This window comes from Salvia splendens, chromosome 21 (assembly GCF_004379255.2).
Source record: "Salvia splendens isolate huo1 chromosome 21, SspV2, whole genome shotgun sequence".
Classification (NCBI taxonomy): Eukaryota; Viridiplantae; Streptophyta; class Magnoliopsida; order Lamiales; family Lamiaceae; genus Salvia; species Salvia splendens.
In genome coordinates this window covers 20,766,476-20,781,224 of record NC_056052.1, presented here as the reverse complement: position 1 = coordinate 20,781,224, position 14,749 = coordinate 20,766,476, and the positions used below count along the sequence as shown (strand labels likewise).

General features: G+C 37.5%; 2 protein-coding genes across 2 annotated transcripts; both read left to right on the top strand.

The window, feature by feature from the left end:
- Positions 1-896: 896 nt before the first annotated feature.
- LOC121785486 (mitochondrial carnitine/acylcarnitine carrier-like protein) lies at positions 897-3,512 on the top strand. The gene is made up of 4 exons (XM_042183931.1): positions 897-1,111; positions 1,198-1,263; positions 2,307-2,698; positions 2,893-3,512. Exons 3-4 carry the CDS (start codon positions 2,307-2,309, stop codon positions 3,428-3,430), a joined length of 930 nt encoding a protein of 309 aa, XP_042039865.1. The 5' UTR covers positions 897-1,111; positions 1,198-1,263; the 3' UTR covers positions 3,431-3,512.
- Positions 3,513-5,916: 2,404 nt separating this feature from the next.
- Positions 5,917-7,845, top strand: LOC121785061 (myosin-binding protein 2-like). The gene is made up of 2 exons (XM_042183402.1): positions 5,917-6,938; positions 7,009-7,845. Exons 1-2 carry the CDS (start codon positions 6,056-6,058, stop codon positions 7,674-7,676), a joined length of 1,551 nt encoding a protein of 516 aa, XP_042039336.1. The 5' UTR covers positions 5,917-6,055; the 3' UTR covers positions 7,677-7,845.
- Positions 7,846-14,749: the final 6,904 nt, after the last annotated feature.

Genomic DNA, 14,749 nt, shown 5'->3' with positions numbered 1-14,749 from the left:
AGTGTACACGAAATTAGATTAAAAATTCTAATATTCAATTGGTCTTTTTATTACATAAACATCTGAAACTTCAAATATGTAATGCTTAAACCTTGTTAAGTTCATACTACTAAACTAAATTTGGAAAATAAACTGGCATAGTTTTATACTCTATAATTTATAAGAATGCAGAGAATTCACATGAATACTCTACATTTGGATTCTGTGGAGAAGAAAAAATCATAAATAGTTAGAAATGTTGAATCAAATCTATCTATAGACAAAAAATTAGTGTTGAGAGTAATAATCAAAGCTATGCTGTATTTATAGGCAAAAAATTAGTGTTGGGAGTAATAATCAAAGCGTAGTTGTATTCAGGTTGGTGCGGTACTATGTGTTACTCACTTACTCCCTCCATCCCTCGCTAAGAAAGATGTTTTTCGGCACGAAATGTAAAAAAATGGAGATTTATTAGTTAAATAAAGGGATAATAAAGTAAACGAAGAATAAAATAGAGAAGAAAATGTAAGGGAGGGAATGCCAAAAAAATTGTCTCACTTTAACTTTTATACTTCCAAAAAGAATACTACCCATCACTTAATAAGGAGCAAATGAGTCTAACTTTCTAAATAATTAATTAATACTGGACTAATAAATCCAGTTATATACTCTGTTATGCAATTAGGTAGAGTATTTCATTTTGACTTTAACATGAATTTTTAAAATTATAAGGAGTAGTAAAAAGTAAGTACTTATAAAACATTGAATAAGAAACGTCTCAAACTGAAAAATCAAGGGAAACGTTTTATCAGTGTGCTATAAACTAGCTTAGGCATTGCTCTAACTAAAATTATGATAATATTGTAGGCAAAATCTTGTCTTGTATTGGTTTAAAATCCTTGTGATTGTGGTGGGAGGCAGGGTGTAAGGTTGATATTGGCCCAATAACTCCGGCCGCATCTGTCTCACCCACTTTTTCCTGGCTTGCATCGTCTCTGAGATTACACTCACGTGGCCCTCCAAGATTCCTGCTTTCCATCTCTCTCCACCAACCACCACTTGTTTCACTCTATATGTTCACATCGTCAATTCCCTACCCAACCCCTCTCTATCATTTCATTCTAACACGCCGGTAATTCTTTCTTTCTTTTCCCCTCTGAATAGAAAGTGACTCTGTAAAAAAACACTTAAATTTTTGCATTTCTTATTTAACTGCAGAAGGGGCGTCGTTCCTTTGGTTCCACAACACTCATCGGGGGTTGAAGGAAGGGAACATATTCAAAGGTGAGATTTTTAGCCAAATCACTTTTTGATTCTTTATGTATTCGAAAACTAGTTGCCAAGTTATTTTGATGTTTGTGTACTGAATTGGCCTCTGTTGGTGAAATCAGTTTATCATACTGTTTCCTGTGTGTTCTTGCGAAAAGAATTAGTAATTTAATTGATTATGGGTTTAGGTAATGAAATGTGTGTCAGCATTTGTATATTGGTTTTTAGTTCTTGATAGCCTTGTGATAAATCTCAGCAACTCTAGGAGAGAAACCAAGACTGAAACTTCCAATTCTATAATGATAAGTAAGTTGAATTGCTGATTGAAGAAGCAAATATTTATGATATCAGAGTCAGAGTGGTCTTCATTCCATGGACTTTGTGTGTATGTTATCTGCGCGGTAGCACGATCCTTTGTTATGCGCCATTCGGAAAATGCAGCCCTTCAGGTCCTTGTGGATATAACAGTAGCAATAACATCGAAAAACACGGAATTACTCGTATAGCTTATACATTTGAAATCAAAGAATGGAAGTGTTCTGCCTACAGATTACAGATTCTGTTCAATTCTGTGTTCTTGTAGTTATTATGTAGGAGTATGTCGTCGTGATAGAGGAAGTCAAGCTTTCTTTTCAACTATACATCTATTGAAGGAAAGACACTTCCATTCATGTCAATTAATCAGTAGGGGATTCATAGAGTAATTATCATTGGCTTTATTGAACAATAATTTCATTTGCTTTTTTTCTCCGGAAGTGTGCTATTTTCGTTAGTTATCATCCTTTCAAGAGACTTTTGAAGTGGTTTTCTGTTTTCAAAGGCATTTAGAGAGTGGAGAAGACCCAATATGTTGGTTGTGATAAACAGTTTGGTGTCTAAAACATCATGACGGAATACAGGCGGTACTGTAACTTAAGTTTGAGCACGGATGATCATCTTTGCACCCGATGTCATAGAAAATGTTATCTATAAAGAAGATTATTTTTTTTCTCACCATCGCGATCTCCTTATGGTTGATATCTACTGGCTAATCATTTATTGCACTACAAACTGTGTAGATGGGTGATGTAGCTAAAGATCTAACCGCTGGGACTGTGGGAGGGGCAGCACAGTTGATAGTCGGGCATCCCTTTGACACCATTAAGGTCAAGCTCCAAAGTCAAGCTGTCCCACTTCCTGGACAGGCTCCAAAATATTCCGGTGCCATAGATGCCGTGAAGCAAACATTGGCTGCTGAAGGTCCAAGGGGTTTATACAAAGGCATGGGAGCTCCACTTGCTACTGTGGCAGCCTTCAATGCAGTGCTCTTCACTGTCCGTGGCCAAATGGAGGCGCTCTTGCGGTCTTCTCCTGGCACTCCTCTTACTGTCGGCCAACAGGTTGTGTGCGGAGCTGGAGCTGGCGTGGCTGTTTCCTTTCTGGCTTGCCCCACTGAATTGATCAAGTGCAGGTTAATATCCGATCCCAATTCTAATCGAACCAAACTGTATACGTCCTCTTGAAATGCTTAATCCGATGCTCTTATAGATGCTAATATTCATAGGCTTATTATGCATTTCTGCATCTAAAACTTCATAGGCTTATTACAGTATTGATCGTCTGGCTAATCGTTTAATCACTATGACAACAATTGCACGAGTGCAGACTACAAGCACAGAGTTCACTAGCAACTACTGGGCCGGCAGTTCCTGCTGCACCGGGTGGTGCTGCTGTTGCTGTTGCTGTTGCTGTCAAATATGGAGGGCCCATGGATGTGGCAAGGCACGTCCTTCGGTCAGAAGGAGGCGCGAGGGGTCTGTTCAAGGGGTTGCTCCCAACCTTTGCCCGCGAAGTTCCTGGAAACGCAGCTATGTTTGGTGTGTATGAAGGACTGAAGCAGTATCTTGCAGGAGGGCAGGACACTTCTAGTTTGGGAAGAGGTTCGCTGATACTAGCCGGAGGGTTAGCTGGAGCTACGTTCTGGGGTTCTGTTTATCCGACCGATGTTGTCAAGAGTGTGTTACAAGTCGACGACTACAAGAACCCCAAGTATTCGGGCTCTGTAGATGCGTTCAGGAAGATATTGAAGTCGGAAGGAGTGAAGGGTCTGTACAAAGGGTTCGGGCCCGCGATGGCCCGTAGTATTCCTGCAAATGCAGCTTGCTTCTTGGCATATGAAGTTACTAGGTCTAGTTTAGGATGATGGCTAGATAGTTATCTTGATTTAAATTTCTAAATGAAAAAATGTGAATATTTTCAATGCAGAGAAGAACTATTATCATTTCTATCTTGGCCTTTCTTCAATCATGCATAATATCATATTCTTTCACCCAAGAAGTGTGATAGTATTATACTATGAAAGAGAATTAAATTCATTCCATGTTAGCTAAATTTTAAATGAGAAAATTGTGGTTTAAAGAAGCCAAATTTACTAAATGGATAAAATGTTGATTGATTACTTAAACGCTATCGTCTAGATAGACTTGGAACAACGTCGCTTCCATCATTATTAATTTTATGAATTTATTTCTTAATTTGCATCATTAACACCTAAAATTTAGGATGTTTGCTATTTGGGTTTGCATCTTCAATTTACGATTGAGTTGACAACTCATCGCGATGTAGACGCTGAATTAGGGTTTGCATTTCTCAAATTGGGATTTGGGCACCCGCAATTTAGATTTTCTCCTATGACAATTGTGAATTTTAATAAAATTATGGTTTAACCAAAGAATTTCAAAATTATGAAATTTAATTAACTAGAATTTGCTCTGATTTGAGTGACAATTTTTCCAATTTGAAATAAAATAATTTGATTGGGAATTGGCCCTCAAACTCCCTATAATAGCATGATAATAGTTGGGTGAACACAATCATAGATGGTGATCATGTTCATGCCCCAGTGACCAAATAAGATTTAAATGAATAATAAAAAAAAATCATTTTAACAAACAATATCAAGAAAAATCTCTTACGAATTTGGAGATAATAATTCAGGAAAGCTTAGGTTAGGACCACCATATACACACTTGAGAGAAAAAGAACTGCAAAAGTGAAAAGAAGCTTTGGTTTGAATATTTAATCCACACCAATGTATAAAGCTATAAAAATAGTGAGTCATCTTTATCACTGCCCTTAATTTGATGTTCACTTTTCTTCCATCTCAACTTTTTCACCAAACATCTTGTCCATTCTTGATAACTACATTTTATTAATTTATCTCAATTTATTGAAAAAATTATGTATAACTCTTACTCTGTATTTTATTTGATATTGATATCTTATTCTTGCTCCCCACTCGAAAAAAGAAAAGAAACGGTCGCATGCAAATTCATGTGGTATCTATTTGTGTTGAATTACTTCTTTAATTTTGTAGAATAAATTGAATAACGAATGTTAACATGGTTAGGGATCTTCAACATTTTTTTGTTTCACTAAATATATGCTGTTACTTGTCAAAAAGTTAACTCCAAGATCACTCATTGATCCATTAATCACAACAAATTACCGGATCTAATTGACTGTAATAATTTGCATGTTGCAAAATTGTACTATTAATAGTTCCACAATAATCATGAAATGCCATCGAATAAAACCTTTAGGTTGTGATAATAATGACGAATTCAGTGATAACATATCCTCAATTTCATGTTATGTGCTCACTAATGCACATGTCTCGGGCGAAAATAAAAGACCTAAAATTGAAACAATTTGCTATAAAAAAATATTAAGTGCATTAGAGTTCAATGAGATTTTATAAAAATAGGATATTGCAAATACAAATCATAACAGCTGGAAAATACATTTTGATTTATTTTTCTCGCTCTCAAAACATTAATCCAAAAATTCACAATTGAAATATGCACAAATAATACAAGGATGATTCGGAGCGGATTCTGCTGAAATCTCGACTCCTTTATTGATAAATGAGTTAGTATTAGTATAATTAAATACTCTAAAGAAGGCATTAATAATAATTGGTAGCCAAAACCTTACGCTTTACCAGCCTTGCAACTCAATATGCTGATGATGTGGTGGGCTAAATAATATTCCACTTTTCATATAAATACTAAAATATAAATAGTATAAAATACTCAAACTTTATCAACATTATAAAATCTGCATATATTATGGAATAATTGTAGATCTAAAATACCCCATAATCTAGGAAATAGTGTAATACAACTAATGTGAAATGTCCAAGTAAATTTTTGTTTAACCCTTATTTCCGGCACTTAGTTTAATAAACTCAAAACGGATTCTCACTTATGAATTATGATCACCTTGCAATAATTGTATTTTTTTTTTTCATTTTTATTATAGTGAGCACTTCTCATATTTGTCAAAAGGAAAACCACAAAAATATCATGTAATCATATCGAGCGAAAAAGCAGATTTTGAAATTAAAATCATCGCTATCATCATAGGATTTTGAAATTATGCGTTTTTGATTGAGATTAAGTACGTTTCTTACTCAATCCACGCACAAATGAAACCTTTTTTTCTCAATTAATATGGCCCTAATCAAATGGAAAAGCACCTTTCCAAAATTTCTAAAAGGTATAATGAATTGGCCCGCTCCTAAAACTTGTATCACGTCCAAAAAAACTTTTTTCACATGGGGATGACCCAAATATTAAAAATTTAAAACAAAAACAGTTTAAAATACAAATGCTATTTTAATGAAAACCACCCCATATTTCTTCAATGAGATTAACTCAGACCACAGCTAAATCTCCTCCATTCCACCAAGTGAACCAAGCAAGCTTCAATTCATACACAAGAGCACCATTCATGTTTTCTTCTTCTGCATAGGAAAGAAGCATCCATGGCTGCCAACAAGTTTGCAACCATGCTACACAAAAACTGCCCCAAAATGATAGTGATTCTAGTGTATGCATTTCTTGAATGGATCCTAATACTCCTCCTCCTCCTCAACTCCCTCTTCTCACATCTCATTGCAAAGTTTGTCAAATTTTTCGGCCTTAAACCATCCTGCCCATGGTGCTCCACACTAGATCACCATTTTGATCATGTGTGTGAGGCACACGGCACAGAGATAACCAAGATGACCTTCTGCTCCGCTCACAACAAGTTGGCCCCCGACTCCCACACTTTGTGCATCCGCTGCTCTTCTTCTACTGAAGCCACGAACGATGTTTCATCCACGGTTGCCTTCTTTACATGGAGGAGCGAGAACGCAGGAGGCGGGGGGGCGAGATGTTCGTGCTGTGATGATCAAATTTTGACCACACGTCAATCTTTTCCCTTCAAGCCTACTTGGGATCTTCTTCTTGAATATGTTCATAAGCATAAGCTAGGGTATGAAGTGAAAAAGGAGACTGAATTTCAAGAAAATGGTGGAGATGATGGTGATGGTATTGATCAGAAAAAGATTGAAGGTGGAAAAAAGGCTGAGGATTCAAATGTTGAGGTTGAAGAATGGGACTCTAGCCACACAGTTGATGAGCCCTTCAGCCTAGGGCGAAACGAGGACGAGGAATCTGAGTACATAGAAGACATGCTCTTGCAGAAAGCAGAGTTAATGGATTCAGATAGATTCATCTGCATAGAGCTTATTGACACAGATACAGAAGCAGCTGCAGCTCCCACACCCACAAATAGCTCTGAAGATGTTGAAGACAATGACACAAAGATTGATGGAGCAGCACTTGCACATGAAATTGGCCTAATTGAATCGAACAACATAGGTAAAGTTGGCAATACTTTTCTACTCCAATTTAATTCAATGTGATGATCTAATCCACAAATGATCCGCAGAGCAATTGAGCAGAAACGAGAGGCACTCGATCGAGGCACTATACGCAGAGCTAGAGGAAGAAAGAGAAGCCGCAGCAGAGGCAGCCAAGGAAAGCATGGCTATGATAACGAAGCTCCAAGAAGATAAGGCGGCAATGCAGATGGAGGCGGTGCAGTACCAGAGGATGATGGAGGAGCAAGCCGAATACGACCAAGAAGCGCTCCAGCTCCTCAACGACCTCATCATCAAACGAGACAAGGAGAATAAGCAGCTCCACGAGGAGCTCCGGATGTACAAGGTCACGCCCACGACGTCTCCATACAAAACTAGGATGACTCATTCAATTGATTCGGAACACGAAATGGGGGGCGTATCACTAGCTGAATTCGACGAGGAAAGGGCGTCCATCCTCGAACAAGTCAAGGTTTTGTGTGATGATGGGGATCATCCTATGGCGAAGAAACTACTCCCACTTTTCGATGGAGCAGAAGATGATCAAGAGGAGATGGTTTTGATGGAGGAAGAAGTAGAGCATGTTTATGAGAGGCTGCAAGCTCTTGAAGCAGATAGTGATTTTCTGAAACACTGCATCCGGTCGATGAGCAAAGGCAATGAAGGGATGGCTCTTCTCCAGGAGATTATGCGGCATCTTCGTGATCTCAAATCCGTACAGCCAAAGCTTCTCTAGGATAGAATGTGATGTATGTATATATAGTATTGGATGAACTTTGGGTTTACATGATGAATTGAGAGGGGAGTGGTCATCCTGGTAATTTTTGAATTTGTGTTTATAAGTCGAGATTTTTGAAGTTGTTATTCATGATATGAAACAAAATCATTATCATAGGTTGCAATTAGACAACTTCTTGCCTGAGGGAAATACCATTGGAAATTGGTTACTTTTAAATTGCAATATTAGCTTATACTTTCTTCTCCGTCCGCTATTAAGAGTCCTATTTCTTGGCAGCATGAGTTTTAAGAAATGTTAAGAAAATTGGGTGAAAAAAGTTAGTGGAATATAAGTTTCACTTGTATATATTAGTTTTAAATGAAATGTGAGTTGAATAAGTTAGTGCAATGTAGGGCCTATTACCATTTATAGTAAAAATAAACCGAAACTCTTATTTGTGGACAAATTAAAATGGAAAAACGGAACTCCTATTCGCGGATGGAGAGAGTAGTTTTTCTTATCAAATTTATTACATGGTGTATATTCAATAAGAAATCAAAAATCTAAACTGTGAGTTTGGGAACTCTTTATGTTTAAGAATCAAATGGGGATTTGCCCAAATTCCAAGCAGGGTAGGGTACGAGCCTAGCGTCCGTAGGGGATGAAGGTCAGTGCCTATAGAGAGTCGTCTCATTGAAATTAAAGCGGCCAAGAGGAAGGCGAAGGCGACATCAACCGAGCTACAAGCCTCAGCGTCGCTGCCTAGAGACCCAACCCTCGATGGCTTGGTCCAGACTTCGTTGCAAAGGATGTTGTTGGACACCGTCAGGTATCTCTTCGTGACCCAGGACGAGGAAGAGAGAAAAGTCCTACAACGATTCATCAACAACCATACTAGACAATTGAGTTTCAATTGTTTATTTATTTTGTCTACTAGTTCTTTTTTATTTCCTTTTTTTTTGTTTTGTAGCACCCTTTTTAAAAAAAATATTGAGTATGTATTGATATTGTCTTTACTTAATGTTATATTTTGCTATTTTGTCTTATTTGTTAACATTTCAAAAATTAAAATAAAATAAAAATAGTGGTGGAAATGATAATAGGCAGATTTTAAGGACAAGATTTAGGACGTTATTGCAGGTGTTGAGTTTGAAAGATAAAATACTAACATGATAGGGGGAAAATGAGGATGAGAGAATTTACAGGATGAGTTTCTAGGGCATTATTGTGGATTTTCCCAAACGATTTACATTCTTTTTTTGATGTCCCACCTAAATTGAATGATTTCTTATTTTTTTTAAAAATACAATATAGTAATTCTCTATTACTTTATTATTTTATTCTATACCCTTACATCATTTTATTAAATCTTTTTTTTAACTGAAACTACGCTTATAGCGGGTGGATTGCAATACCAAAAATATTCATTTCCATAATAATTTTGAAATATAAAATTAATTAAAATAAGGAAAAAAATAATTAAAATACTCCATCTATCTCATTAAAAATGAAAATTTTTTCTTTTTGAAATGTTTCATTAAAAATAAAATATTTTATAAAATGTAAACTGTGGATTGATTGATGAATCAGCTGCGAGTATGATAATGAAGTATGAAGTTTAAGTGAAGTTTGAGCTGGGATGTTTCAGTGACCGTCGGATGAAGCGAGATAAATCAGATTAAGTCACAGCCGTCGATTCTTTCGACCGTTAGTTTTTGTATTAGTTTTAAGTAGCTGTTATGTGTGTTTTTGTTAGTTAGTTAACTCATTCATTCTCAATAAAAATTCCCTTTTCAAAACTCTCTCTTCTCCTTCGTTCAAAACACAAGAAAACACCCACACAAATATTCACCAGAAGTTTACAATGGGCGCCGTCTGTGGGAAGTCCGATTAGAGGATCGACTTGAATCTTGTGGAGGGAATCGAATCTGTGATTGAAATGGCGTCGAGGTTTGAGGCGGAGAAGTTTACCGGCAAGAACGATTTCGCACTTTGGAAAATGAAGATGCGAGCAATGCTTACTCAACAAGGGCTTGTATTGGCTCTGACCGAGAAAGAAAAGGATGCAGAGGATAAAAATCTTGATGAGAGGGAGATACAACAACGTGCGGAGATTGAAGCAACGGCTTATAGCACGATTGTTCTTTGCCTCGGGGACAAGGTTCTGCGGGAAATTGCCAGAGAGAAAACAGCTTCAGGTATAATGGCTAAACTTGAGGATTTATATCTTACAAAGTCGCTTGCGAATAGGTTGATTATGAAGCAACGTTTGTATTCATATAAGTTCTTGGAAGGAAAGGGAGTGTTGGAGCAATTGGAGGATTTTAACAAGGCAATTGACGATCTGGAAAACATAGATGTGTCAATTGGTGATGAGGATAAAGCGATTCTGTTATCGAATGCGCTCTCATCAAGTTACGATCAGCTTCGTGATGCTATATTGTATGGTAGGGAGATGACTGTGGGGTTTCTTGAGGTGCAGGCTGCCTTGAGATCAAAGGAGCTGCAAGGTGGGGAAATGAAGTCAGGAAGCTCGGTCCATGAAAGCCTGAATGTGAGGAAGTTCAAGGGCAAAAAACCATACAAGAAATATAGTGATGCCTCCAAAGTCTCCACACCTGAACAAAAGGAGACTAGATCTTGCCATTGGTGCAAGAAACCGGGCCATCTTAAGAAAGACTGTTATGCATGGAAAAGAAAGCAACAAGAAACTGGAGGGAAGGTTGTGAATTCAATCAAGGAGGTCGATGAAGGTGAACTTCCAGTGGCTCTCAATGTGACAGACAGAAGGGAGAAGGGTTCATGGATTATGGACTCGGGTTGTAGCTTCCATATGAGTCACAACTTGTCTTGGTTTGAAGATTTGAAAGAAACATCAGGCTTGGTTATTCTAGGAAATGATCAGGTATGTTCTATCCAAGGGATTGGTACTATCAGGCTGAAAGTTGAGAATGGTGGTAGCATATTGCTAAATTCAGTCAGATACATCCCGGAGATAAAGAGAAACTTGATTTCGTTGGGATCTCTTGAGATAAGAGGTTGTAAATTTGTTTCTGAATCTGGAGTCATGACTGTCAGTAGGTCAGGAAGACTATTAATGAGAGCAGAAAGAAGGGGGAGCCTATATTACATGACTGCCACTGTTGAAAGAAAATTATCAGAGGAGTCTTATGTTCTAGTTGCTCATGATCTGAAAGTTTGGCACTCTAGATTGGGTCATCCAGCCATGGGGACAGTGAGAGAGCTTGTCAAAAGAGGATTTGTAAAATGTGAAGGTACTGATGATGATGATACAACAAAGTGTGAAGAATGCATTTTGGGAAAGGCAAAAAGGCTGAGCTATCCGAAGGCCATCCATTCATCCACAAAACTACTTGATTATGCTCATAGTGATTTGTGGGGTCCCTCTCAGGTGAAATCTATTGGAGGAGGAAGATACTACATGAGTATTATTGATGATTTTTCAAGGAAGATCTGGATATTCATCCTAAAAGAGAAATCAGAGGCTTTCTCAAGGTTTAAAGAATGGTGTGTAAGGGTGGAGGCAGAAAAGGGGGTTAGCTTGGGTTGCTTGAGGACAGATAACGATTTAGAGTATTTGTCAAATCAATTTGATGAATTTTGCAAGTCCAAAGGCATCAGGAGACACAGGACAATACCAATGCACCCACAACAAAATGGTGTGGCTGAGAGAGCCAACCGCACCATCTTGGAGAGAACTAGATGTATGTTGATTGCTGCAGGTTTGGAGAAGCGTTTCTGGGCAGAAGCAGCAACAACAGCTGTGGTACTATTGAACAAATGCCCCACATCAAGCTTGGATGGGGACATACCAGATACCAAATGGTATGGAAGACAATGCAATTATGACAATCTCAGAACTTTTGGCTGCATGGCTTTTGCACACATCAGTCAAGGGAAGCTGGAGGCTAGAGCTATAAGGTGTATTATGGTGGGATATCAACCAGATGTGAAGGGGTATAGACTATTGTGCATTGAACCTGGGAATGGAAAGATCATTGTGTCCAGAGATGTCATCTTCTGGGAGGCTGATATGCCATTCAAACAGAAAGCTAATACTGATGTGTCTAGAAATATTTTGAGGAAGAGTGCTCCTGATATTATAGAAGTTGAGGTGGAGCATCCAGGAGCTACACCTTCTGAGAAAGATAGTGAGAATGGTGCAGATACTGATTCTCCACAGCCTCAAGAACCAGAATTAGAAAATTGGAGATTGGCTCGAGACAGAGTGAGAAGAAATATCAGGCCTTCAAGTAAGTATTCAGATGCTGAGTACTTATTCCTTTGTTTGATGGCTGCAGAAGAAATAGAGTACTCTGAACCCAATACCTATGAGGAGGCTGTGAACAGTAGGGATTGGGAGAAATGGATGAAAACCATGATAGATGAGATTGATTCGTTGTTGAAGAATGGGACATGGGTGCTGGTGGAGAAACCAGATGGAAGGAGGATAGTCAGTTGTAAGTGGATATTCAAGAGAAAAATTGAAGGTGCAGATGGTGAGAAGCTGAGATACAAGGCTAGGTTGGTTACGAGGGGTTTTACACAAGAATTTGGCATTGATTATGATGAGGTGTTTTCCCCCGTAGTCAAACACACTTCTATACGAATTCTGCTAGCCATAGTGGCAAGAAATGACTGGGAGTTAGAGCAGTTAGACGTTAAAACATCATTTCTACATGGAGAACTCAAAGAGACTATCTACATGGCTCAACCTAGAGGTTTTGTGAAGGCCGGGGATGAAGGCAAGGTTTGTCTTTTGAAAAAGAGCATCTATGGGTTGAAGCAGACTAGTCGTCAATGGCACATGAGATTCAATGAGCACATGCTCAAGAAAGGTTTTCTGAGGTCATCATATGATGAATGTGTATACATCAAGAAGGTAGGTGGAGCTGTTGTGGCTTACTTGCTACTGTACGTAGATGATATGTTGTTGGCTGGAGTTAATGTGAATGAAGTGCTGCAAGTAAAGAGAGATCTCAGTGATGCATTCGAAATGAAAGACTTAGGACCAGCTAGAAGGATCCTAGGAATGTCCATTGTCAGAAAAAGGGAAACCAAGCAGATATGGCTTTCTCAGACTGACTATGTTTCCAGATTACTAAAGAGGTTCAAGATGGATAGCATTAGAGGAGTGGCTGTACCGATGGGACAACACTATAACTTGTCCACATATCAGAGTCCAAAAACAGAAGCTGAAGTAAGGGAAATGCAGAAGATACCATATGCAAATGTCATTGGTAGCATCATGTATGCAATGATATGCACTCGGCCTGATCTAGCACAAGCAATCTCAGTGGCTAGCAGGTACATGTCCAATTATGGGAAGGAACATTGGTCAGCTTTGAAATGGCTAATGAGATATTTGAAAGGGGCTTCTGATTTTGGAATTCTGTATGGTGGTGATGATAAATTCGAGGGAAATGCTCTGATGGGATGGAGTGATTCTGATTTTGCTGGGAATTTAGATACTAGAAGATCACAATCAGGATATCTATTCACTTTATATGGTTCAATCATTAGCTGGAAGAGCAGTCTACAATCGGTAGTGGCATTATCAACCACTGAGGCTGAGTTCTTGGCATTAACCTCTGCTGTCAAGGAGAGTTCGTGGCTCAGAGGGATGTTGAGAGACTTTGGTATACTCCAAGAATCTGTGAGTATAGGATGTGACAATAACAGTGCTTTTTGTTTGGCAAAACATCAGGTATACCATGAACGTAGTAAGCATATTGATGTGAGACTACATTTCATCAGAGAAAGGATAGAAGAAGGGGAGGTCAAGCTGTTCAAAGTTGGGACAGCTGAGAATCCGGCGGACATGTTAACCAAGCCTTTACCAAGAGCAAAACTGGAGTTGTGTATGGACTTGATGAAGCTGAAGAAATTCAGATAAATCGCAGTTGAATCATCAAGGTGGAGTTTGTGGATTGATTGATGAATCAGCTACGAGTATGATAATGAAGTATGAAGTTTAAGTGAAGTTTGAGCTGGGATGTTTCAGTGACCGTGGGATGAAGCGAGATAAATCAGATTAAGTCACAGCCGTCGATTCTTTCGACCGTTAGTTTTTGTATTAGTTTTAAGTAGCTGTTATGTGTGTTTTTGTTAGTTAGTTAACTCATTCATTTTCAATAAAAATTCCCTTTTCAAAACTCTCTCTTCTCCTTCGTTCAAAACACAAGAAAACACCCACACAAATATTCACCAGAAGTTTACAAAAACAACATGATCTCTATTTTTTCTTCTTTTTTTTTACCTTCTCTTCATTCACTCACATTGGCAGACATAAGAAGAAGGGATAAGGGGCTTAAGCCCCTCCCAAAAGATATTTTTAATCATTTTTTCTACTACTGCTATTTTCAGATTGGTTGAAAATCATGTTTAGCCACTGCCAAAATGTGTCACTAAAGATTAAATTATTGAAAAGTGATTAGTTGGAAGGGGCTGAAATTTGAAATTAGAGAATGAGAAAATATCAACTCTCAACAATGGCTGCCAATCGTTTGATGAAGAAGAAGCAAACCAAAGTTTCATATAGCATTCTAATTTCTTACACTACTAGTTTTATCAATTTAACTTGATGAAATATTTATTAAAAGATTTAAAATTTGTTTCCTCAATGGAGTGCATTTATATTTAAACGGCTTATTACTTATTAGATGTTTTAATCTCTTATATAACAAGTTATTTATTTTTAATATTAATAAGAGTGTCATCCTCAATTTGTTTCGATTATAAATTTAGGAAGTACTCTCACAAAAATGGTCAAACTAAAAGATATTTTGTTTTTTATTAGTCCATTGAGTTATTGAATTAATATAAATTTTAATCTATTTGTTATATATTACTCCATATCTTTTAAACTAAAAGATTTTTCATTGCATATATTTAATGAGTTTTTTCAATGATTTGTAAAATACATATCTTGAGCGTTTTTAATCAATAGAAAATGTAGTGTCCAACGTGGAACTGTCATTTTTAGATAACGTGGGAGTAATTTTTAGTTCGTTATAAGTTCATTTTCAAAAATTAGGATTTTAAGAACATAGATATCATTTTTAGATCGT

What these genes read in the sequence shown, in the direction of transcription:
- LOC121785486 (XM_042183931.1), top strand. Translation starts at nt 2,307, where the DNA reads ATGGGTGATGTAGCTAAAGATCTAACCGCTGGGACTGTGGGAGGGGCA. An exon ending in ACTGAATTGATCAAGTGCAG is followed by an intron (nt 2,699 to 2,892) that starts GTTAATATCCGA and finishes GCACGAGTGCAG; the next exon opens with ACTACAAGCACAGAGTTCAC.
- LOC121785061 (XM_042183402.1), top strand. Translation starts at nt 6,056, where the DNA reads ATGGCTGCCAACAAGTTTGCAACCATGCTACACAAAAACTGCCCCAAA. An exon ending in AATTGAATCGAACAACATAG is followed by an intron (nt 6,939 to 7,008) that starts GTAAAGTTGGCA and finishes AATGATCCGCAG; the next exon opens with AGCAATTGAGCAGAAACGAG.